This window comes from Bison bison, unplaced genomic scaffold (assembly GCF_000754665.1).
Source record: "Bison bison bison isolate TAMUID 2011002044 unplaced genomic scaffold, Bison_UMD1.0 scf7180017864180, whole genome shotgun sequence".
Classification (NCBI taxonomy): Eukaryota; Metazoa; Chordata; class Mammalia; order Artiodactyla; family Bovidae; genus Bison; species Bison bison.
Window position 1 is genome coordinate 2,373,295 of NW_011494752.1, and position 25,908 is coordinate 2,399,202.

A 25,908-nucleotide genomic window follows, 5' to 3' on the forward strand; every position below is an offset into this window, starting at 1 on the left:
CATTTGTCACACATAGTTCACCTAGTAATTCGGGTGACTTTACCTAATGATTGGGGTTACTATCTGTGTTCACTAATAGGCTTCATATAGAGGAAAAGTACATATCTTGTAATAGGAGGTAGTTTTGGAAAGAGGCTCCTTCCTTCCCTCAGGAACTAGAAGACCGGGGTGCTGTTTTCCTTGGATGTTTATATTCCAAAGTATGGTTCCCAGGTCCCTGAGGAAAACATTCCTGGGTCATGTAGCTGACCAATGGTTTATTGACCTTTTTAAAATATGCACTTATGTTTTGAAGAGAAAGAATCTACAAGATTTCTAAAGCAATTATTTCAAGAAAAGAGAGAAAGGGGAGGTATCTCTTTCCTTATTTTCAAGAAGGAGAATTAAATCTCTCATTTTTAATTTGTGTTTATTTTCTCTGATCTCAGCAAAAAGTAATTACTCCCTCTTCCAAGGTACCTTTCTGTGGCACTTCCCACTTAGTATTTTGAATTGAAGTAATCTCAACAGGATCAGTATCTGTTTTCTTTCTGCACCCCTCCTGGTGCCCAGCACTCTGCCCAGAGCCAACACTCAGAAAAGGCCCTGGATGACAGGAGAGAACCTTGTGGTGATGGAAATGTCCTGTACCTTGTCTGCATCAGTGTCAATATCCTGGTTGCCATTTTGTCCCATTGCTTATAGGATATTACCATCAGTTCAGTTTAGTCACTCAGTCGTGTCCGACTCTTCGTGACCCCATGGACTGCAGCACACCAGGCTTCCCTGTCCTTCACCAACTCCCAGAACTTGCTCAAACTCACATCCATCGAGTTAGTGATGCCATCCAACCATCTCATCCTCTGTCATCCCCTTCTCCTCCTGCCTTCAATCTTTCCCAGCATCAGGGTCTTTTCCAATAAGTCAGTTCTTTGCATCAGGTGGCCAAAGTATTGGAGTTTCAGCTTTGGCATGAGTCCTTCCAATGAATATTTAGGACTGATTTCCTTCAGGATTGACTGGTTTGATCCCCTTGCAGTCCAAGAAATTCTCAGGAGTCTTCTCCAACACTGCAGTTCAAAAGCATCAATTCTTTGGTGCTCAGCTTTCTTTATGTCCAACTCTCACATCCGTACGTGACTACCAGAAAAACCATATCTTTGACTAGATGAATCTTTGTTGGCAAAGTAATATCTCTGCTTTTTAATATGCTGTCTAAGTTGGTCATAGCTTTTCTTCCAAGGAGCAAGCGTCTTTTAATTTCAAAGCTGCAGCCACCATCTGCAGTGATTTTGGAGTCCAAGAAAATAGTCTGTAACTGTTTCTGTTGTTTCCCCATCTATTTGCCATGAAGTGATGGGACCAGATGCCATGATCTTAGTTTTCTGAATGTTGAGTTTTAAGCCAACTTTTTCCCTCTCCTTTTTCACTTTCATCAAGAGACTCTTTAGTTCTTCTTTGCTTTCTGCCATAAGGGTGGTGCCATCTGCATATCTGAGGTTATTGTTCCTTCTCCCAGAAATCTGGGAGCAGTGACCCCACAAGAGACTGACCCAGACTTGCCTGTGAGCGTGCAGGAGTCTCTGGGGGAGGCATGGGTTGGTGGTGGCCTGCCGCAGTGTCGGGGGCACTGAGTGCGGCAGTGCATGCACAGGACTTTTTGAAGGAGGTCGCCATTATCTTCATTACCTCAGGTCTCAGGTCAAACAACAGAAGGGAACACAGCCCCACCCATCAACAGAAAATTGGATTACAGATCAAATCAGTCAATCCTAAAGGAAATCAGTCCGGAATATTCACTGGAAGGGCTCATGCTGAAGCTGAAACTCCAATACTTGGGCCACCTGATGTGAAGAACTGACTCATTGGAAAAGACCCTGATGCTGGGAAAGATTGAAGGCAGGAGGAGAAGGGGATGACAGAGGATGAGATGGTTGGATGGCATCATCGACTCAATGGACACGAGTTTGAGCAAGTTCAGGGAGTTGGTAAAGGACAGGGAAGCCTGGCATGCTGCAGTCCACGGGGTCACAAAGAGTCAGACACGACTGAGTGATGAACTGAACTAAACATGGCCCTGCCCATCAGAACAAGACCCAGTTTCCCCCACAGTCAATTTCTCCCACCAGGAAGCTTCCGTAAGCCTCTTATCCTTATCCAAGAGGGCAGACAGAATGAAAACCACAGTCACAGAAACCTAATCAAACTGATCACATGGACCACAGCCTTGTTTAATCCAATGAAACTATGAGTCATGCCGTGTATGGCCATCCAAGACAGACAAGTCATGGTGAAGAATTCTGACAAAACGTGGTCCACTGGAGAAGGGAATGGCAAACCACTTCAGTATTCTTGCCTTGAGAACCCCATGAACAGTATGAAAAGGCCAAAAAAGATATTACCATTGGGGGATTTTAATAAAGGACATGTGAGTTTTCGCTATACTATTTCTTACAACTAAATCTACACTTATCTCAAAACTTTAATTAAAAATTTTAAATGTCCTTGAATGAATAAACACATGTGAATTACTAACTGTCAAATAACAGTTACAGAATACTATAGAGAGAAATACAAGCCAGACTGAAGGGAAGAAAATTGACAGGTGCATTCAGAGGAAGAGTTGAGCAGAATTAAGGGATGCCTTTAGGTTACTATGGGGACTATCAGCCAGGATGCTAAAAACTGCTGTGCAGAGCAGAAAGCTTGAGAATGGACTGGGTCAAAAAAAAAAAAGTTAACAAAATTAAAATGTTTAGCAACATGGATGAACTAGAAATTATCATACTATGTGAAGTAAGTCAGACAAAGACAAATACTGTATTTTATCATTTATATGTGGGATCTAAAATATAACACAAATGAACTTACCTATGAAACAGAAATACTCACAGATGTAGAGACTAAGCATGTGGGTGCCAAGGGGGTGAGGTGAGGGAGCAATGGATTGTGAGTTTGGGAACAGCAGAGGCAAACTATTATATACTGAATGGATAAACAATAAGGTCCTACTGTATAGCACAGGGAATTCTATTCAATATCATGTGATAAATCATTATGAAAAAGAATGTATATATATATTATATATATATATATCTTTAATGTTTAAAGAGAGCCAAAAAGAAGGCAAGAAGATAATATCCAAGAAAGGATGAATGAAAATAAAAAGGATTTATTTTAATAAACTAAGATAAAGGGAAGTTAACTAAGACAAGACTCCCTGGGACACTTACTAGAAGACAGCAGGGCCAATGTCATGAGTTAGAGAAAGAAGGTTTAGAAAAATCAGTTCTCCAAAGGCAGGAAGAGAAGCTAAAAGAATTCCTGTGAAACTGGTAAAGAAGATGTACTGGGACCCAACAAAGAAAGTCTAATATTGTGACTCAAATGGGACCAATGGATGGGTGCACAGTTTTAGCTTAAGAATTATAACTTCAGAGGTTGGGACCTCCTAATGAAAAGGGGATGGAGAACAGGAAATCGAATTCTTGTGGAGTCTCGTTTAGTGCTTACAGTCTGCAATGCTAACAATATAACATGAGTTATATTGGTAATACACTGAAACTCTACATAACTGGTATCCTAAATTGGCCTCACCCGCTAATAATGCTCATTTTGGGAGCATGAAACATCCATGTACCGGGCTACAATGAACAAGCCAGGAAGGGGAAGCACTTATGGAAAATGCCAGAAAAAATAGGACCCAAATGCCAAATCTTTGATTAGAAAAATAAGAACACTCTGGCGTGTGTATGATGCTCTGATAAATCACTCCATGTGAAATGCATGTGCAGGACAAACAGAAATGAATGCCAGTATCACTCACACACCTTAAAACAGGCTGGGAAATGCTGACAAACATGTTCCAACACAAATCTGTCTAATTATATTCTTAATTGATACATGAAACACAAGATTAAACCAGATCGTGTGGAGGCGTGCTCCTGTGAGAAAAATCAACAATATAACAGAAAGAGGACAAAATAGTAAAGTGAAGGTCTGTCACATGCCAATTTTTTTAAAGTACAAAAAAATACATTTTTATTTGCTGATGAATTATGCATCTATAACCTATCAAAAGGTATGATTGATTAAAAAAGAAACTCACACTCTCTTAATCGGCTAAAGAAATTACTCTTAATAAGCAAAATAATACCCAAGCTCTATGAGATTAGCCCCCTAATTAAAGGATCAGTTAGACTGTTTAAAGAAAAGATATTCATATGTACAACTGCCTGGAGGAGAAACCCATTGAATAGAAACTTGTGTGCCATCGTTTCTCTCTGGTACAGTTTTTACCTTTTTTTTCAAATTAATTTTTATTGCAGTGCAGCTGCTTTACTGTGTTGTGTTAGTCTCCACTGCACAGCAAAGTGAATCGGCCAACCCCTCCTTTTGGGCTTCCTCCTCATCCCGGTCACCAAAGTGCATTAAGCAGAGTTCCCTGTGCTCTGCAGTACAGTTTTTAGAATAAAACCTGATCACAACTTTTATGTGTAGGACAGGCGAATAGTAAGTGGATTAAGATTCAGGACCCACGCAGGCAACAAAATTAGGCACTTGAACAGATGCCCAAGTACATCATATTAAAAGCACATTCACATGCACCCGAGTACATTACTTGAAAATAAATGAACCTATGATTTTCGTTTCAATATTTTTTTCATCCTTAAAGCAAAAATCCAGTCTTAAGTACAAGCAGGTTAGAAGAGACACTGTTTCCTTCAAAGGTTCAGGCCAAAATCCCCACATATCACTCAGTAAAAATCCATCAAGATGGAGGATGGGTATGTGCCTGACTTGCTTGGATTTATAAACACTAAAAACGTGGGGAATGTAAAGTTCATCACCCCCCACTCCCACCTCCTTCAGGCAAATAAGTGACTCTGTTCATTGCCTCAGGGAAGTAGAATGCAAAATCCTTGGTCTTGGAATAAAGAGGATTCAGAGTCCAAACAACAGAAGAAGCATCATTCATTTTACATGCATCATATGCAGAGTACATCATGAGAAACGCTGGGTTGGAAGAAACACAAGCTGGAATCAAGATTGCCAGGAGAAATATCAATAACCTTAGATATGCAGATGACACCACCCTTATGGCAGAAAGTGAAGAGGAACTCAAAAGCCTCTTGATGAAAGTCAAAGAGGAGAGTGAAAAAGTTGGCCTAAAGCTCAGAAAACTAAGATCATGGCATCTGGTCCCATCACTTCATGGGAAATAGATGGGGAAACAGTGGAAACAGTGTCAGACTTTATTTTTCTGGGCTCCAAAATCACTGCAGATGGTGATTGCAGCCATGAAATTAAAAGACGTTTACTCCTTTGAAGGAAAGTTATGACCAACCTAGATAGCATATTCAAAAGCAGAGACATTACTTTGCCAACAAAGGTCCGTCTACTCAAGGCTATGGTTTTTCCAGTAGTCGTGTATGGATGTGAGAGTTGGACTGTGAAGAAAGCTGAGCACTGAAGAATTGAAGCTTTAGAACTGTGGTGTTGGAAAAGACTCTTGAGAGTCCCTTGGACTGCAAGGCGATCCAACCAGTCCATTCTAAAGGAGATCAGCCAGGGTGTTCTTTGGAAGGAATGATGCTAAAGCTGAAACTCCAGTACTTTGGCCACCTCATGTGAAGAGTTGACTCATTGGAAAAGACTCTGATGCTGGGAGGGATTTGGGGGCAGGAGGAGAAGGGGACGACAGAGGATGAGATGTCTGGATGGCATCACCGACTCAATGGGCGTGAGTTTGAGTGAACTCCAGGAGTTGGTGATGGACAGGGAGGCATGGCGTGCTGCGACTCATGGGGTCGCAAAGAGTCGGACATGACTGAGTGACTGAACTGAACTGAACTGAACTGATTGTCTCCTCACTGCCAGGCACAAAGCTAGAAAGTGATGAAAAAGCCGTGAACAGGACAGACAGGTCTTGGGGCTTATATTCTAGAACAGAACCTTAGATAGAAGAGCTTCCCTGGGACTGAAGGGAGAGGGGAGAAAGGAGGAATGAAGTGAGAGGGATAGTGGTGAGTCTCCAAGAGAGGAGCTCCAGACCCTGCTGCTGAGTCAGAGCCCCTGCAAAGCAGCAGAACGGGAGGTAAGCTTGGGGACCTGATGGCTTAGGAGCACTACATCCTGCTTCCTGGACTGTGGCCCCAGGAAATGGACAAGAGCCAAATAGGTTATGGTTGAACAAGGTGTCTGGCAGCTGGAGCTACAAACAACCCACCTGGTATTTCCATGCCAGCGGCACACTAATGTAGCAGATTGGTTCTCAAGGCCTCAAGCAGGAAGCAAGCAGCTAGAAGCATAAATACAAATTCAAACTAAGAGGCTTAATCTTCCCTGTTGAAATAAGGTAAGATACACACACACACTCCGTTTTCTAGAGCATTTACTTTAGAAACCTTGTCATTGTAAATTCTTTCTTTGTGTCTTTGAAATGTAAGTGAATCTTTTTAAAAGCTAAATAAGATTTTGTCCAGCTTTGCAACCTGTCTTTGACTTTGAAATGTAAACATCCAAGGAAAATAGCACCCCAGTCTCCCAGTTCCTGTGGGAAAGTAGGAGCCTCTCTCCAAAACTACCTCTTGTTACAAGTGTAGTTTTCCTTTATGTGAAGCCCATTAGCGAACACAGATGGTAACCCCAATTACCAGGTAAAGTTACAAGATGAACTGTGTGTGACAAATGGCGATGTCAAGTCCTCTTTCTGGAGGACTAGTTACTGCTTCTCTTGAGAACAGGGGTGTAACAAATTGTATCTGCTTGATTCTAGAAGGGGAAGATTTTATTCTGTCTTTGCACTCAGTGATTCCTGGGATGTGCATCATATTCTAAGATACAGCAACGTGTTTTCTTTCTCTACTATCTTTGTGGAGAGGATTTCTGGGTTGGGAGACTTTGTGTTAATTTTTTCCCCAACCCCCAACAACACAAATGGAACCAGTAGGAAGGATAGAGACTGACTCAGGGAACCCAGACTTAGACAGATGACATCAAGAAGCAGGATGTAGTGCTCCTAAGCCATCAGGTCCCCAAGCTTACCTCCCGTTCTGCTGCTTTGCAGGGGCTCTGACTCAGGGGCCCTATAGTCACAACTACAAAGTTCCCCAAAACTTAGACACAAAATTTTGGGGGAAAAAGGTGGGAAGTCCATATGATGAAATTTAATTACACATCCTGTGCAGAATCAAAGCTCAAGGTAAAGACTAATTTGTTATAGAAAAATATAGTAACGTATACATCCTGTCTACCTTAGCCTATGGACTCAGATTTATATCAACTATAGCAAACAATGGGACTTGCCAATGTTTAACTTTGGGAGTTCTATTTCAGACATTTGTGCTAAAAACCCATTTCCTCTGGGTGAAGCAGAGAGGGAAAAGAGTGGAAGGAAGCCTAACATTTGTAACAGTGATTCTCAAGTGATTGTCAGACTTTGCTGCATGTTAGACATCAAGGAAATCGCAGTCAATCTTAAAGGAAATCAATCCTGAATAGTCATTGGAAAGACTGATACTGAAGCTGAAGTTCCAATACTTTGGCCCCTGATGCAAAGAGCCAACTCATTGGAAAAGACCTTGATGCTGGGAAAGATTGAAGGCAGAAGGAGAAGAGGGGGACAACAGATGAGATGGCTGGATGGCATCACCAACTCAATGGACATGAGTTTGAGCAAACTCCAGGAGATGGTGAAGAACTAGGAAGTCTTATTCTCCCTGGTGGCGCTAATGGTAAAGAACCCGCCTGCCAATGCTGGAGACATAAGAGATGCAGGTTTGATCCCTGGGTTGGGAAGATTTCCTGGGTTGGGAGAAGGCCATGGCAACCCACTCCAGTGTTCTTGCCTGGAAAACCCCATGGACAGAGAAGCCTGGTGAACTATATATAGGCCATGAGGTCATAAAGAGTGGGACACGACTGAAGTGACTTAGCATGAATGCACCTTATGTGCCCAGTGTTTTACATCGATTACTAAGACATTACCAGCTTATGTTCTAAAGGGTAGACTCTGGAGTCAGACTGCCTGGCTTTGGATCTTGGCTCTGCACTTCACGGGACTTCAGTTTCTAGAAATTTCCACTGCTTCCCCAAAATAGTTGAAATAATTCTCCCACTCGTTAGCCTATGAAATTACTCAGCCCTGGTGGTTCAGATGGTAAAGAATCCACCTGCAGTGCAGGAGATCCCGGTTCGATCCCTGGGTTGGTAAGACCCCCTGGAGAAGGAAATGGCAACCCACTCCAGTATTCTGGCCTGGAAATTCTCATGGACAGAAGAGCCTGACCCCTCATGAGGGTCACAAAGAGTCAGACATGACTGAGCGACTAACACACACACACACACACATAAAAACTAAACATCCCACATTTCAGAGCTCCTCTCACTTTCTCACACAGACTGCTTTCTGTCTATGGAATGTGTATCTTTCTAAATAAACCTGCTTTCACCTTACTTTGTGAGCTTCCCTGGTGGCTCAGACAGTAAAGAATCTGCCCTCAACGTGGGAGACCTGGGTTCAATTCCTGGCTCAGGAAGATCCCCTGAAAAAGAGTACCCACTCCAGTACTCTTGCCTGGAAAATCCCATGGACAGAGGAGCCTGGTAGGCCAAAGTCCATGGGGTCCAAAGAGTCAGACACAACTGAGCATCTAACACTTTCACTTTGTTTCTCAACTTAACTGTTGCTCGCTCTTGAATTCTTTCCTGCTCAAAGCCAAGGACCCTCAATTGGTGGCCAGTCCCAGAGATTCACTCGAAACCTGGGACAGAAGCGCTCATGTTCTAGCTGCAGAGAGTGTAAATCTGTATCATCTTTGCCCTCGCCTCCTCTTCCCTTCAAAATCAGTTTGCTAAAACTCACTGATTGCATGCATGCTCCCCCTCCTCTATGCCCATGGCATTATTCACATCCTGTTTCTTATGATTGCCCAGCCAGAACTTTGAAAACAACTTTACTTCTTTCTTCATGAACACTGTTCTCAAACTGATGTCCTTACTTTGAAATCTTCTGCACTCCTCCCCAATTAATCTGACCGTGTGACTCTCCATTTCATAAACCGGGAATGATTCTTCATTTCCAACCAAATAAAATCTAGGCTTTGTAGCTTCCCTTTTCTATGATCTGACCCTGAACCTCCCTCTTTTTTTTTCTCTTTCCTCTACAATGCCTTCTCCACCATTTCTCCCCACAATATGGCCCAAAAGGTCATCTCTCCACTTCAGAACTCTTCCAGAACTTTATCTTTACCCAACACACTTCTGTGCAAACAGTAACCATGCAATAACCAACTGAATGAATGAATGACCTTCAGTCTTGAATTCTAATTCTGAAGGGTCTGGGGGCTCACTCTCGTGAATGTCCCTACAACTGGTGTTCTCAACCATAGCATTTTGTTTCTTGTGAGTTATGTTATAATTAATTTGTTTCTAGTAACAAAACACAACATTTCCAAATGATTTATTTTTCTCATAACTAGAGTAGATTCAAGATGATCCCTATAAGAAGGAAGGAGGTCCTTGCTTATTTGTACTCTGTTATGATTTCTAAAACATAAAGAAGAGCATGCAACTCTAATTAATGCACTGAGAATTACATGGATCCTGCAATTTTATGTATGCCACAGTCTTTAATGAGCTATTATTACTGATTTCTCTAATAAAAGACAGTATTTTTAACAAGCAAATTAGCAAAATTTTCCTTGAAAAGTGATGTTTTGAGATCTTGAATTAAATAACTTCATGATTCACATGCTTATAGAATACTTTTAAATGTGTCTCTCTCATTAAAAAAAAAAATCTGGCACTATTTCTTTTAATCCAGTATGTACATGGAATGTTCCAGACATGGAACTCCCATTTGTGTGGGCCAGCAGGGCCCAAATATTAAAGCTGCAGTGTTTAACACAGTAGCTACTAGCCATGCAGGTTCTAAGCACTTTAAGAGTAGCTTGCCCAAATTGAAATGTGCATAAAAATATGCACTGGATTTCAAAGACAGTATCACAAATAAAGAATGTAAAGTATCTCATTAAACTTTATATTTATTATATGGTATATGGTCCACCTCTCACATCCCTACATGACTACTGGAAAGACCATAGCCTTGACTATACAGACCTTTGTTGGCGAAGTGATGTCTTTGCTTTTTAACACACTGTCTAGGTTTGTCATAGCTTTCCTAATGAGAAGGCAGAGCACCGAAGAATTGATGCTTTCAAACTGTGGTGCTGGAGGAGACTCTTGAGCATCCCTTGGACAGCAAGGAGATCAAACCAGTCAATCATAAAGGAAATCAACCCTGAATATCTACTGGAAGGGCTGATGCTGAAACTGAAGTTCCAGCACTTTGGGCACCTGACGCAAAGAGCCAACTCATTGGAAAAGCCCCTGATGCTGGCAGAAATTGGAGGCAGAATGAGAAGAGGGTGACAGAGGATGAGATGGTTGCATGACATCACCAATTCAGTGGGCATGAACTTGGGCAAACTCTGGGAGATGGTGAGGGACAGGGAAGCCTGGTGTGCTACAGTCCATGGGGTTGCAAAGAGTCGGACACGACTTGGCGACTGAACAACAACAATAACAACTACATGATGTACTTAAGGTTAAATAAAATATTTGAAAATTCATTTCATTTGTTTCTATCTTTTGATATGATGACTAGAAAGTATTAAATTACATATGTGGTTTAAATTGGTGGCCCACATTATGTTTCTTTATTGGAAAGCACTGCTATAATGAAGAAATACCTGAGAGGTTTGTTTCAGATACAGATTGCCAGGCCTGGAATCTAGTTCAGCTCTCTGTATTTTAGGCAGAGATTAGGCAACCCACTCCAGTACTCTTGCCTAGAAAATTCAATGGATGAAGGAGCCTGGCGTGCTACAGTCCATGGGGTTGCAAAGAGTCGGACACGACTGAGCAACTTTACTATCACTTCACTATCGCAGGAACTACATGAAGTAATAAGAGTGTAATTCTTTCCTGATTCTCCCACTATCAATGCCTGTTTCTCTTCCCATTTCTCAGTTGCAATTACCAAAAAAAGAGAATCAGTTTGGCCTAAATAATCATAAGCAATGCTCTTTAGTCAGAGCTTTTGGGTCAGGCTACCTCACAGGTCTCAGACCTACAGATTGACTCTCCTTGGGTAAAGTGTCCACCCCTAGACCAATCCACTGTGACCAATGGGGAGGATGGAAGAGGCGAAGGTCAAATTAAACAGAGCACAGGAATGACCTGGAACCTCACCTCTCAGCAGGAGTTCTGGGTGCCCAGCTTTGTTTGGAGGGGACTGTGAGAATGCCCAGCACAGACTGGACTATCCAGCGGTGAGTTAATTCAGAAATTAAAAGAGCATAATGTATATTCAAAGGCCCCGTGAGCACCAGAGCCAAAGATTGATTATTTCCTGAACTACACTCCAGATACAACTTCAGCCAAGCCACTCTACAAATAACAGTGATAGATCTAGCCTTTAAAATATTTCAGTCATATCCAGCAGCCAGCTTTTCAGGCTAAACAAGGAATTTACGTGGGGAGAGACATAACGCAGAGGCAGACTAGATAGTATTTGGAATATAGCCAAGGGATCAAAGCCCAGTCCCAAGGATGCCATTACATCACTAATCACCATATGACCTTGGGAAAGACACCTTAACCCCTCCTGCACAGACTTATCATCTTTACAGTACAAAATGACAGGAATTGTGACAATTAAATAGAATGACAGATGTAAAGGTGCTTTATAAAGTTATAAGACCTGCACAAATGTTATATAAGTACGCAGGAGTTGTCATCAACTCTACTTTTACTCATGAAAGAGTAACCCGACAATACATCTTATCTCAGTGAATACACCCAGCACAGGGTCTGGTCTGTCTTGTTGTATTTCTTCAACCTTGTGGAAATGTTGGAAATGTTAACTGTCAGTTCTCATCCTCTATTAGCACTTATCTCCAGCCATAGCTTCATCTGTAATATGCCTTCAGGAATTCACCTCAATATATCAAACTCTGCCATCAGGCCAGCCACCCACCACAAGTCAAGCAGTATGTATTTAAGAGAAATACAATCAGTCAGTCTTGCAGCTTATGACATCTGTCAGCTGAATATAATGGTCACTTTTTCCAGTAACTGTCAGAATGGGTTTACAACATATTCTAATGCCCTCCCATAGCATTTCTGTTTAAATAATCCAAATGGCGAGGAAAGTCATAAAAGAAAAGCTTAGGTACCATGTTTTAAGCCCAGGTTTATTTCCATGTAATATTTTGGGAAAACAAAACACAATTTTCTTTATGTTATGACCCATTTTCTTTCCACAAGCTAAATTAACTTCCCTCTGCCAAATGTGCTCAATTTTACAGAGACCCAATCCAGGAATACTGAAACTATCTTCATTTTTTGGTTCCTTTATGGAGAGACTGACACTTCTACCAGATCAACAATAGGAGAAAAGGGTTTACCAAATATCTGCATAATTGATGAGAAACCCAGGGGTTTACACGGCTTCTGAAAAAAGGGAGCTCTGTATCTTTAAGGCTCCATGGCGCTCTCTCTGCTCGCGATGCAGACAGAGCAGGTTCTGCCGCAGAGACTCATCCTATCGATAAGGTTCTGTTAGCCAAGGTGGAGGATGGGAAAAGAATGGAGCTGTCCCAGCTACTCAATGAGATCAGGGCAAACTATGAAAAGCTCCTCACCAGAAATCAGATAGAGACCGTGCTTTCAACAAGGATCCAGGTAATGATTTCATACAGACAGGCATCTTCCAGGATAAGGAGACAATCCATGTCTATCCAATTCCTGTCCCGGCCTCTCTGAGGTACAGTATTTCCTTTTCAATGCAGCATATACTGGGGAAGGAATTTAGGTTTTACTGCAATGTGACAGTGACTATAGGGGGAAAGGCTGTATTTATTACTGTTAAATGACCATTAAATGAATGTTGATTGATGCATTTTATTTTTATATAAATCATGAGGTTACTGTCATTAACAAAACATGGGATCAGTATACAATAAAATGATGCACAATAATCTCTTTTAGACATCTTATAGGAAGGAAGCATTTCAGATACCCTTGGAAGATATCACGGATTTACTTATAGAAATAATTTAAATAACACCTTTAAAATGACAAGCTTTATAGTGAATTTATTATCTTGCACACTTTGCAAGATAAAACTAAGTAAAATATTTCTAAACGGTTTCTATCATCTTTTCATGAGTCTGATTCTATACCAGACTGTTACAAACAGAAATCATGTGAGTATGTGAACATGGTATTCAGAAACAATGATGTAATTTGGGACAATCAAAATTCTCCAAATCAATAAGGACTTTTCACTTTGACAATAGATTATTTTTGCTTTTGTTCTAAAAGGTGAGAAATGTTTATCTCTAATACTAAGCATGTAATATTTAAGTATTGTTTAGAAAGACAGCCAAGTTAAATAAGGGCTAAATCCTCATTTCATGGACACTTTGTTTTAAAATGACAATAACCCTTAGCAATTAGTTAAGATCTCATCTCTAAACAAATGGAAAAACATCTATTTTAGAAACAAAGCTTCAGAAATTCAGGGTTTGTTTATTTTTTTTTTTTAGTTTACCTATCATATCTGAGTTCAAGTTCTATTCCAAGCATCCAAACACAGCAAAGAGTTTACTTAAGAACATCACCAAAAGGGAAAAAAATATTGCTGGGAAATCATAGGATGTTACCTCATTAGTAATTCATTTTTAGTAACATCATAAATATAATCTCTAGGTAACATTTTCAGTCTTAATAAAGAATGATCAGCATCTCAAATGAAGCAACTTCACTGAGATATTTGAAGTGTTGCAAGAATTCACTCACCTTTTACAAAGAGAAGGAAACAATTAATAGATGACAATTTCTGAAAATTATAAACCAAATAAACATTTTATTTTGCAATAATAAAAATACAAGTTACTTAGTTTACAAGTCACAATGCTGAAAGACTAAAGTGAAAAAGCAAGACTACAGTAAGTTTTGTTTCCTTTTAACATAAAACTACTTTAGGGGACTTCTTTTTTTCCCAAAGAATTCAGAAAATCAGCCAGAATAAATTTGACAAAGCATGATTACTTAATTATTATAAAATAAATGTAAGCTATTTTAGTTATTTACAGCTATGTAACAAACCACTCTAGAACTTGATGAATTAAAAAGACAATTGTATTGTCTTTCATATTGCTATGGGTTAACTGGGTTCAGTGCGGGTGATTCTTCCACCGCACATGGCATTGGCCAGGACCACAGGCATCTTGGGGCACAACTAGGTTGGGACAGCCAAGTGGCTTACTCCTGCGTCTGGCACCTTGGCAGGACATTTCTGGAACGCTGGCTCAGCTGAGACAGCTGGGCCTGTTTCTCTCCATCTGGCTTCTACACAATCTCTCCAACAGGGTATCTGGACCTCTTATCCACTGAGGCTCCCAATGTATACCAGGGTCCCAAAAGCACAGAAGTGGAAGTTGTCAGGGCTTCCTAAGGCTTAGGCCTACAACTGGCACATCTTCTATATTCTGCTGACTAAGGCAAGACACGAGTCATCCCAGATTCAGTGTGGAACAGGACCGAACAAGGACATGGATTTGGGGAGGAGTGGGTGATTCACTGAGAGCCATCTTTGGAATCTAGCTACCACACAAGCCTAGCTGCCAGCTCCTCACTCAAAACCCAGTAGATACCAGAATTTTTATGCTCTTCCATTTCTGAAATTCTTGTTCTCCTCTTTTGTGGTTTCTCTAATATGTGTTGCTGCTTTGTTTTTCCAACCTAAAACTAAGAATAAGTGACACAACAAATGAATTTTGTCATCTAATTCCTTGAACTATACTTTATTGACTTTCATTTAATATAATATTTCCTTTAAAAAAAATCTATTGTACCACCAAATTAATTTTTTGTGTGTTTTAAAATGTATTTTTATATGAACATTAAAAAGTTATAATTTTTGCCTCAAAATAGTACAATCAATTCTATACATTGCTCCTACAGCTCCTGGGGCCAAATGTTGAGAATTCTGTCAAAAGATACTTTCATTCAATCCCAGCATCAGCATAAGAACACTTAAAGTTGAATATAAGCTAATTCACTCATTATTTAATATGAGAACATTTAGAGAGCAGTTCTTAAAGAAGTCATTTTGCTACCACCCTAGATATCCAAAGTTAGCATGCCTTCTAAAAAGATCATTTTTAAAAAGGTGAATCAACAGTGGATTCTTTTAATATAGAAGTCTATTTTAGAATCCCTAATGCCTATGATAACTTAACTCCCTAAATTATTCATAATATATTTTCTAGTAGTATTTACTTCCTGTTCATATATCCAGTCCCAGAAATAATCAATTCATAAAGCAGCTTATAAGAAAAAAGTGGGGGAAGGGGGAAGTAGTAGCTAATTTTCTATCTTTCTTCCTTAATAATGCCATAAATAATGGAAAGTTAAGAATCAGAGGTCTCAAACTTAGGCCTTGCAAACTTACTTCTCATTAAAATGTATTTTTCTGCATTTCGTAGACTGTTATGGTAGGAAAGGACTTTCAAGGTTCATTTTACATCTGAGAAAACCGAGGCTAAGAGTGCAGTTAACTCACGCATGTGTTTTATCAGTGACTGAGCACCAACCAGAACATACATCTGTAGTTTAAAGAAAAAAGATTTGATTCCTATACTATTTGTCCATAACTGCTTTTAAGATCTCATTTTCAAAAGTGCTCTTTTTGTTGTTGCTGTTGCTATTGTTGTCGTTGTTGGCTTTCTTCTAGTTGGAAGAAGATCTAAGCAAAAAAATGGACAAAGATGAAGAGGCTTTAAAGGCAGCTCAAGCAGAACTCAAGGAAGCCCGACGCCAGTGGCACCACCTGCAAGTGGAAATTGAATCTCTCCATGCCGTGGTGAGAATGACCTCAAGGCGGCTGGCCCGTTGAGTCCCCAGATTTTGTTATCTGATTAGGAGAGGGAAGGAGTAATATCCATTACTGGACAGTGACAAACTAAAAATCAGGGCACTGAATTCTATCCATTTGACCTAGTTCAACTAGCGCCCTGCCTCCATCATGGCAATGTCTATCATCAGTTCACTGAAGGTTTAGTTCACACTTACAATAATGAAATAATCCTTACACCAGAACCCTGGGGTTCTCTAAATGTTAGAATGGGGGAAAAGAGCTTTTGTCATCATCCAAAGTCCTAACAGTGGAGGATTCTTTTATCCATGCTACAAAGACTTCTAATAGAAAAATATTAAAACACTTTCCAAAAATGCCTTTTATAAGGAGTCTGCTCTGGCTTTAATATTCAATATTCTATACTTTTCAATATTTAAGAAATCAAATAAATCAGGGTGACAATAAACTAATCATACTGCAGATTCCTTTGGGGGAGGGCATAAGAATGATCATAGGTTTCCTTGGAAATAGAAAACTCTCTAGCTGTAGATAGAAAATTTTTAAAAGTTGGGCCATACCTAAAGCTGTAAGGACATACCTCTTGCGTAAGTGCTATACAATTATTGCAACCTTTTAAAGAAAGAACTCAACTGAATGAAGACATTGCAAATCAGATTTCAGAGACACAGTTTGTTTTCTTGATTCACTGATGAAGATATGTATAAAACAGGAAAGGGGTCTTGAAAACTCCCTACATGCCAGTGAGCAACATTACCAGATGCAGCTGCAAGACCTAGAGGCAGTGATTGAAGGACTAGAAAAAGAGCTACAGGAAGTAAGGCGTGGCATTGAAAGGCAGCTTCAAGAGCATGAAATGCTCCTCAACACCAAGATGAGGCTGGAACAGGAAATCGCAACGTATCGCCGCCTCCTAGAAAAGGAAGAAATCAGGTACCTAATTTCCATATAGTGAATGACCAGAAATACAGAGCCACTTAGGTCACTGATGTAGTAGGAAAAATTAAATCTAAAAACCTATCATTACTAAGGCATGATCACTGAGTTCCTACCACACAATCAGCACTGCAAAAAAATAAGTGGGAGAACTAGTTCCAGCCCCCTCAAATTATCAGGGACTTTCTCGATGGCTCAGCCAGGGAAAGAATCTGTCTGCAATGCAGGAGACATGGGTTTGATCCCTGGGGTGGAAAGATCCCCTGGAGAGGAAAATGGCAACTCACTCCAGTATTCTTGCCTGAAAAATCCCATGGACAGAGAAGCCTGGCAAGTTATAATCTGTGGGGTCGCAAAGAGTCAAACATGGCTGAGCAACTAAGCACACACCAAATTATGAATAGACGAGCCAAAGTCAGGGACTTGAGCTACAAGAAAGAGTACAAGCAAGCCTGGAGAAAATGAAATGATCCTCCATCACTACAAGAGAAGACCTTCCTTAACATTCTTACTCTCCCTGTCATTCACCCCTTATAGAATTAGTGCCTCCAATAGACCACCCACGAAGCAAGTTTGAAAAATTCACACATTACTGCTTTTTCCCCTCCCATAATGACCCACTCCAGGCACACATCAAACTCCAAAATAATAATAATACTATTAGTAATACTGTTGTTACTATTATTATTATATTACAACCATGGAAAGCAATGTTGTTCTATGTACATGGTTTGAAAGACTTCCAGATATTCTGACAACAAAAGGCATCAAAAGAGGGATTCTTAATAATTCACACACAGTTTCATAATCTGCAATCACTTGTAAGTGACTTGGAGCACAGCACAACCTACAATTTTCAATATTCCCAGAAAAATAAAGCCTTATTTGTGCTTGCTTCAGAATTCTGCTGCTGCTGCTGCTAAGTTGCTTCAGTTGTGTCCGACTCTGTGCAACTCCATAGACAGCAGCCCACCAAGCTCCCCCGTCCCTGGGATTCTCCAGGCAAGAACACTGGAGTGGGTTGCCATTTCCTTCTCCAGTGCATGAAAGTGAAAAGCAAAAGTGAAGACGCTCAGTCGTGTCTGACTCTTAGCGACCTCCTGGACTGCAGCCTACCAGGCTTCTCCATCCATGGGATTTTCCAGGCAAGAATACTGGAGTGGGGTGCCATTGCCTGCTCCGTCAGAAGTCTGAGTCCTCTATAAAACTGGGTGAAACTACCATCATCTATAATAAGTCTTGACATTTACCAAATCTTTGAAAAACACAAATTGAATTAAAAATACCATTTAGTAGCTAAGTGATGCTGGGCAAATTATTGAATCTCTTTGTCTCAGTTTCTCATCTATAAAATGCTTACCTCAGAATTGCTAAGGATTAAATGAATTAATGTTTGTAAAGTGCTTAAAATAGTGCTATGTAAATAAATTATATAGCTGTATACATATAATTCATTTTTTATGAAATAAAATGGTTATAGATTTGGTTTAATGCCTGATCATTCAAGATGTTGATAAAGTGGTCTTTAACATTCTTTTAACACAATTTTTAAAGTTTTATTATCCTATATTTAAGATACACAGGTATTTGGGCTTCCCTGGTGGCTCAGTTGGTAAAGAATCCGCCTGCAATGTGGAAGACCTGGTTCGATCCCTGGGTTGGGAAGATCCCCTGAAGAAAGGAACAGCTAACCACTCAAGTATTCTGGCCTGGAGAATTCCACGGACATATGAGCCTGGCAAGCTACAGTCCATGGGGTCGCAGAGTTGGACATGACTGAACGACATTCACTTAAATTTATTTAAGATAAAGTTACAAAAGTTATCAAGAAAAATATAATGAGCTCCTATATTTAAGAAGTGAAATATTTATAATGTTACTGAAGTCCCCCTAATCCCCACCCCAGCACCTAAACCACACCCCCACCCACCCATCTTATCCCCCTCCATCAGTCTAACGTGGCTTCCAGGTCTGATGCTTGTAAGTCTCATTATATATATATATATCCCTAAGCAAAATGGGGAATTGTTTTGCATATATTTTAATCTTTGTAAAATTAGCTAGCTACAATCTTTCTTCCCCCTACTCAATGTTATATTTGGGAGATTGTTCCCTACAGATACACAGTGTATCTTTAGTTCACTTATTTTCACTGCTAGATAGTACTTCCTTTGTATTGGTGATGGTTTAGTCTCTAAATCCTGTCCGATTCTTGTGACCCCATAGACTGTAGCCTGGCAGGCTCCTCTGTCCATGCGATTCTCCAGGCAAGAATACTGAAGTGGGTTGCCATTTCCTTCTCCAGGGGATTTTCCTGACCCAGGATCAAACCCAGGTCTCCTGCATTGCAGGCAGATTCTTTACTGACTAAGCTACAATTTATCCATTCTCTTATTGGAGAACATTTGTTTCAATTACATGCTAATATAATGTTGCTTCTATAATTTTGTTTCCAATTTCAGATATTATGGTAGTATCCAAGGTGGGAAAAAAGAACAAAAACCTACCACAAGTAGAGTCGGTTTTGTTTTACCTTCAGGTGAGTTTCTGATTTAACTAACCTGAAAAGTGAAGTGCCATTTATAGGCACTTCACTTTATTATATTTAATTATTATTATTTATTAATAATATATAATTTTATATATAATAATAATATATATAATTATATTATATATAATGATATATTATATAATGTATAATAAGAAGAATTTATTATAAATAAATATTCTAAAGTAGCAAAATCAGAAATATTTTAATAAAGTTTGACATACACATTGTGACTAGTACTTAGTATATAATAGTACTGTGAATAGTACTGTGAATGTTGTAATTTAATATTTCATAAATAATATTTTCACAGCCATTATAAATGAAATATCTTTTTCAACAAAAGTCCCACAAAAGTATGAGGATGAAAAAGTGGAAACAGTGACCAAACAGGCAATATTAAATGGAAATATTGTGAAAGAAAGCACTGAAGCTCATGGCACTATTCAGTAAGTAAAATAATTTTGACTTAGAAATAATAATGAACACATGCAAAAAAAATTAACTTCAATTGAATAATCTCAGTAATCTTTGAATGTGTCTAAACATAATTTTACATATTGTGATTTCTAATCAGACGTTAATAAATATATAAAAACTCAGATGAAGTATTCAATCCTTAATTCATCATTTTTCCAAAAAATATAGCCAAAACATGAAAATTCCATAGAACCCCTTAAAATTTTATTCATATGATTTTTAAAGACTACACATTTAACTGTCACAATGTAAATTATAAATTGTAATTTAAATTTTAATATAAATTATATACATTTCTTGATTTATTTTTCATATACAATACATATTACATGTTTTTTTTTTTACTATAGCTGTACTTCTTCATATAGGAAGATTTACTTTATCATTTCAGGACAGAGAAAGTGGATGAAGTTATTAAAGAATGGGAAGGCTCTTTCTTTAAAGATAACCCTCGATTAAGGAAAAAATCAGTTTCTCTTCGATTTGATCTTCATTTAGCAGCCACTGATGAAGGGTGTTCACAGACTAAGCAGGATAATCTACCGGATATAGAAGTCAGGCTTATCATGAGAAGATCATGCAGTATCCCCTCTATCAAACGTCCATCAACAACTAATTAGTCCAAAGACAGTATTTGACTTGATGTGAAAATGACATTCAGATGGACCAGGGTAGGCCTGCTGGCCACCTTCTGTTCCAAAATGTAAGTTATTAAGTATGTATGTTATGACCAATGTGTGACTCATCAGAAAAAAAAAAGAGGGAGGGACAAAATGCCTCTGAATATAATTGTAGGTGTATTTTTTTTTTTTTTTTTTGGACAAAGGGAGCTTAAAATCAGAAATTAAGTACAGGTTCTATTTTATTTATTATCCAAATAGTCTTCTTTTTCCCTTGAATTTTTGTCAGAAACTGTAAGCATTAAGATGGTTTAGTTAAGTCTTTAAAATTTCACTCAATGGCTGAACATTCTAAGGAAAAGGGAAGGGTCAGTTTAAATGATTGTATTATATCAAGAAACACATTGAGTCATCATTATTCCATGACTGATTATTTTTCTACTTAAAAAAGAAAGCAATTATAAACAAACCTTTAAAGAGGAATCACTATTCACTTAACCGAATTCTTTCCTTTTGAGATAATAATTTGTGCAGGTAGAAAATAAGAGTTATTTTCTACCAGATGTTTTGAGCAAATAATAGAAGACACCCCCAGGCGCATCTGATGATTAATCTTCATCTGAAAGTTTTCTGTCATCATTATCTGATTTCCTGAAGAGTAACTTTACTCGAAGAACTGTAAAGGTTGTATCCTCCCACACAAAAATCAGAGGGCCAGCTGCACAAGCAAAAGAGGAAATCTAGTTACTACAATTACTGGAACTGGATCCAACCTCTCATCATTCCAACTTTTCCATCTGTATAAAGTTAAATATGATTTTAATTTGAGTCTCTGATGTGAGCATTAGATAAAGATACTATATAAAGTATTATAAATATTTCTTGCAAACATTCATGTGAATTAAGATAACAGTATTGTTATCTAAGCAAAGAGTATTTGCAGGATTTATGTTTGTAAGTTGTTCAAACCCTAATAAATATGGAGAAAATATATTTGTGAATAAGTCAAGTATTGTTGCAAAGTTTTTTAAACAGCCTAATTTGTTTAATACAGGTATATTTAAAGACCTTAAATAATAAATACTTGTTTTAAAACATTAGAAATTTATAGGCTATCAATTTTTTTCTAAGCAGAAAAAACATTGAGTACAACTCTCCATACTTTTTTTCCCAGCTAAAGTATCACCTAAAGGGCTACAGCTGTTAGCATATTAATACAGCCTTTGGAACTCTCTCTCTTCTTTCTTTCAACCAAAAAAAAAAATAATTTTAACCAGAAGAAAATTATGTTAAATAATCTTTAACATAATACAGGGAATAACATTTAAATGTTCTTTCGGTTAGTACAGCTTTATTTTAGCCTGGCTTATTCTATTTCGTGAAAGGGATGATTTTCTTTCGTCAAGGACACAACAGCATGTGAAGTACTTCTTTTTGCATAAGCATCTGACCTAAAATACATCCTGTACATCAAAGTGTTCTCATTAAATATTAGTTAAATGCTAACTTTATTAAAGCTTTGGAAATGCAATCATGTAAGCTATTGTACTAAAAGTTACTGTACTAAGCAACAGTATCATAAATAAAGGAATATATCTAATATCATCTATACACAGTGTTAAAAACAGTACCCGGCATCATGAATGTAACTGCTCGTGATAGTAATTCCACTATGCAGCTCTTGTATGTATAACATGTACATTTTAAAATACAGTACCTGAATTTATAACAGCTTTATTTGCTTCAGTATTTGCATTTTAAATTGGGATATGAGTTTACCAAAGTAAATGATACCATTACAATAAAAAAAAATGAAACATGAACTTGCAAACCTGTATTGTATTTGAGTTTGATACATTGTATTGAGTAGAATTATTCCAATATTGTTAGCTTCATTGCAGAATGGAGAAAACTACAACCAAGGTGCATAAAAGCACAATTGTTATACTTTTATTTAACAACAGAAAAATTAAGAATGGTATATTCTAATATATGATATACTCTAATTAAAAAATAAAAATAATCTCATAGTCCTGGGAAAAGTATAATAACAGCAGCCACCATTTGCAGAGGGCTCACTCTGCTCCTGGTCCTGTAATCAGCATCCTCAAACTCAATCTCTAATCCTCACAGCAATCCTACAAGATGAACAGTATCATCCTCATTTGATGGATGAATAGAAATTAACATTCTTCAATCTCTCTGAAATGGTTCAAATGTATGCTTCCATAACAAAATACAAAAGTAAACACTACGAGTCCCTTCACTGTTCACCCAAAGCTATCACAACATTGTTAATCGGCTACAACCCAATACAAAATCAAAAGTTTAAAGTTTGGGGGGGAAAAAGTAAATAATAAGTTCAGTTACCAACAACTGCACAATCCCAGCCCTGGGACTGTCACTCATGACCCATGCAACCAAGAAGGAGTCACTTAAATTCTCTAGGTCTCTGATTTCACACCTGAAAATGAAGAGAAAGGTGGCACTTGATCATCATTCCTGCCCTGCCTACTTCACAGAGCTGTTTGAAATAATACACATGTAAAAATATTTGGCAAAGCACTACTCAAATATACAAGAATATATGGATGAAAACAGTCACTGGGAGAGAAGAATTCATGTTCCTGTCCCAAATCCCCAGATATTTTGAAGATAAGGCAGAAGACTGTAAAAGCAAACCATACTTTGTCAAAGTCTACACAACATGGTGAATCACTCAGACCTGGAAATCTACTGTACTTCAATATTTCACGATGACTTCTAGTAATAGCAATTGAACAGCCATAACTTCTGCTTTCACAGAAAGGGCTGAGAAAACTAGCTTATTTCACCATGTTTCTTATAGCCACACTTTGGTTTTTATTAGCCAGACTTTTATAAGTGGTTCAGACAGAGTTCTGTCCTCCCTTTCCCTATTTTAAGTGGCGGGGGTGGGGTAGGGGAGGGGGGAATCCATTTAAAAATGCTTCATTAGAACAAACTCTAGACAAACTGCATGGCTCAGTGTTGGATTCAAAATCTTTTTGAGTCACAAACCTCTTTGAAAATCTGTTAAAGGTCAAAACCTCTATCTGGAAGAGGGTTGGGAGAAAGCACCTGAAAATTGTGTACAATCTTAAAAGGTTATAAAGGAATAAACCTCCTGGAGCCAAATCACAGACTAGTAGGTGTCCAAGGACTATGGTTGCTTCCTTGTTCTCTCCCATGTTCTCCTCTTTCTTCCTTCCCAGTCATGGTTCTAGTTCTACCCCTGTTTTTTCCTTTCCAGCATCTTCCCACAACACGAGGGAAAGAAATCAAAGAGACTTCAATCCCAGCTTAATCACTTACTAATTTGGGGAGGAAGAAGAACCTCGAGGAAGTATGAGTAGTGTCAAAGAGCAATGCAGGTAAAGTTCCTGGATCTTGCTGCCAGAAAGAAAACTAAACTGCTTGGTCCTATCTCTGGGTTTTACCATCAGGTGCCTGTGAGGGTTCCCAATATCTTTACGTGTAGTATGAACAGTCATATTAACTGTTCATCCCACATCTTCCAGGAATAATCACCATTCAAAATATCCTGTCCTGCAGGCCCCATAAACATCCCTGCCCATGCAAGATCACATGTCCTAATGTCTGCTTGGGGAAAAAATCAACAGCAACTCAGTGTAAGTAGAGTCCATCCTGTTGGCTATTTCACTCTTCAGTCTTAATCTCTAGGACTTTCTCTATTATATTTTGCCTATATTCTTCCTTTCTTAATTTTGCAAATCTTCAGAGCAGAGAAAGAACTAAAGGGAAGAAAATGAGATAGCTGATCATTTATTTACTCCACAGATAATGGGCACGAGAATGGGCATTGTTCCAGATGTTGAATCCCCCGGCCCACGGAGCTTTCATTCTTGATGGGAAGAAAAAGATAACAACATAAAAATACAACAAATAGAGTATGTTAGGTGGTAATACGTAGTATAGAAAAAAAACATGAATAGGAGGTTAGGGAATGGGTTACAGTTTTATATAAATCAGGAAAAATGTGCTGAGAAGGTGACATTTGAGTAAAGATCAGGAGATGAGACAGTGTATCAGTGTCACCACTCCTTTCCTTTCCTACTATTTTTGAGTCCTCCCTTTCCCACTACAGTATGCTTTGTTGCTAATACCCAGAACTTTTTCTGCAGAAGACTGCCTAGAGATGAATAACCAAGCACCTGCCCCAGCATGGTGCCTGCCCTATCCTCCACCATAAAAGCCAGTGGAAGAAGGTACCGGGATTCCCTGCTGAAGCCTTCGTGTATCTTACATTAATCCATGTATCTGATGCTTTTATATTTTAAAAAAGCAATTTCAGGTACATTATCTCAAGCCCCACTCAGGCTGCTCATTATCCTTTGATGACCTCGTTTCCCTTTAATATGCTCTTTAGTTTCACTAATCTCTAATCATGAACATGAAAATATTGGAGGTGGAAGAACTGGACAGAGGGTCACTTGTCCCTGGCTTTGCGTACTTCTGGAGATGCCCTAGTCCCTGCTGGCACACCCAGGATGGTGGCTAAGGGTAGCTGAAGAATCCAATCATTCCAAATGTCAACACCATTCTCAAGTAATTTCAGATCCTTCCCCCTCTGCAGTGGCCCACATCGGTAAAGTGTTTATATATCCAAGGAGAGGCTGCTATCTAGTACATCAACGTAGTCATGATTTAGTGAAAAGAGTCCTGGACTAGACCGCAGCCTGCCTCAATATACATTTACTGAGCTTCTTACAATGGTTCAAGGCCTTACTGGACACTGGCTATAGGAAGATGGCCAATGCAGACGGCTGAACTTTTGCTTTCAAGGCTCTCATAGAGTACTGAAAATAACAAACACTATCGGATACAAGGTATTAGGTAAAGGCCATAATAGTTATCAAAGAATCTTGGGCGTTCAAAAGAAGAAATTCGGGGGGAGGAGGGGCGCGTGAGGCGGGGAGTTCCCGGAGGGCATCAGAGACAGAATTTGAGCTGGATCCGGAAGGACAGATGAGTTTAAGCCCAAAAGTGAAGAAATGTCGTTCCTGGCAGAGGAAACCGAATAAGCCAAGGCGCTTTGGGACATAGACCCCTTGCCCGGCGCTGCCTGGGACACATAATCTGGGGCAAGGAGATTTACATCTCCAGGCCTTGGCTCAGAAACCTGAGACAATTACACCAGCCTTGCGCTTGGGAACAACTGGAAAGATCTGTGCTGCTTTCGCCAAAGCTTTTGCCCGCGGTTAAGGCAGGAAGCCCTGGGAGGCGCGCAGGAGGACGGAAACTGTAAACCCGGCTCTCCACGCCTCCATCCTCGGCTTGCTAAAGTATATACACTCCAGCTCCCAGAGAAAGAGGAAAGAAAAAGACCGGAAGGAAAAAAAAAACAGAAACTCTAG

At 39.1% G+C, this 25,908-nt stretch overlaps 1 protein-coding gene across 1 annotated transcript; it reads left to right on the forward strand.

The window, feature by feature from the left end:
* The first annotated feature begins 12,561 nt into the window (after positions 1-12,561).
* KRT222 (keratin 222) lies at positions 12,562-22,336 on the forward strand. Its single transcript, XM_010842597.1, has 6 exons — positions 12,562-12,729; positions 15,788-15,916; positions 16,641-16,861; positions 19,327-19,403; positions 19,726-19,861; positions 20,284-22,336. Exons 1-6 carry the CDS (start codon positions 12,634-12,636, stop codon positions 20,510-20,512), a joined length of 888 nt encoding a protein of 295 aa, XP_010840899.1. The 5' UTR covers positions 12,562-12,633; the 3' UTR covers positions 20,513-22,336.
* Positions 22,337-25,908: the final 3,572 nt, after the last annotated feature.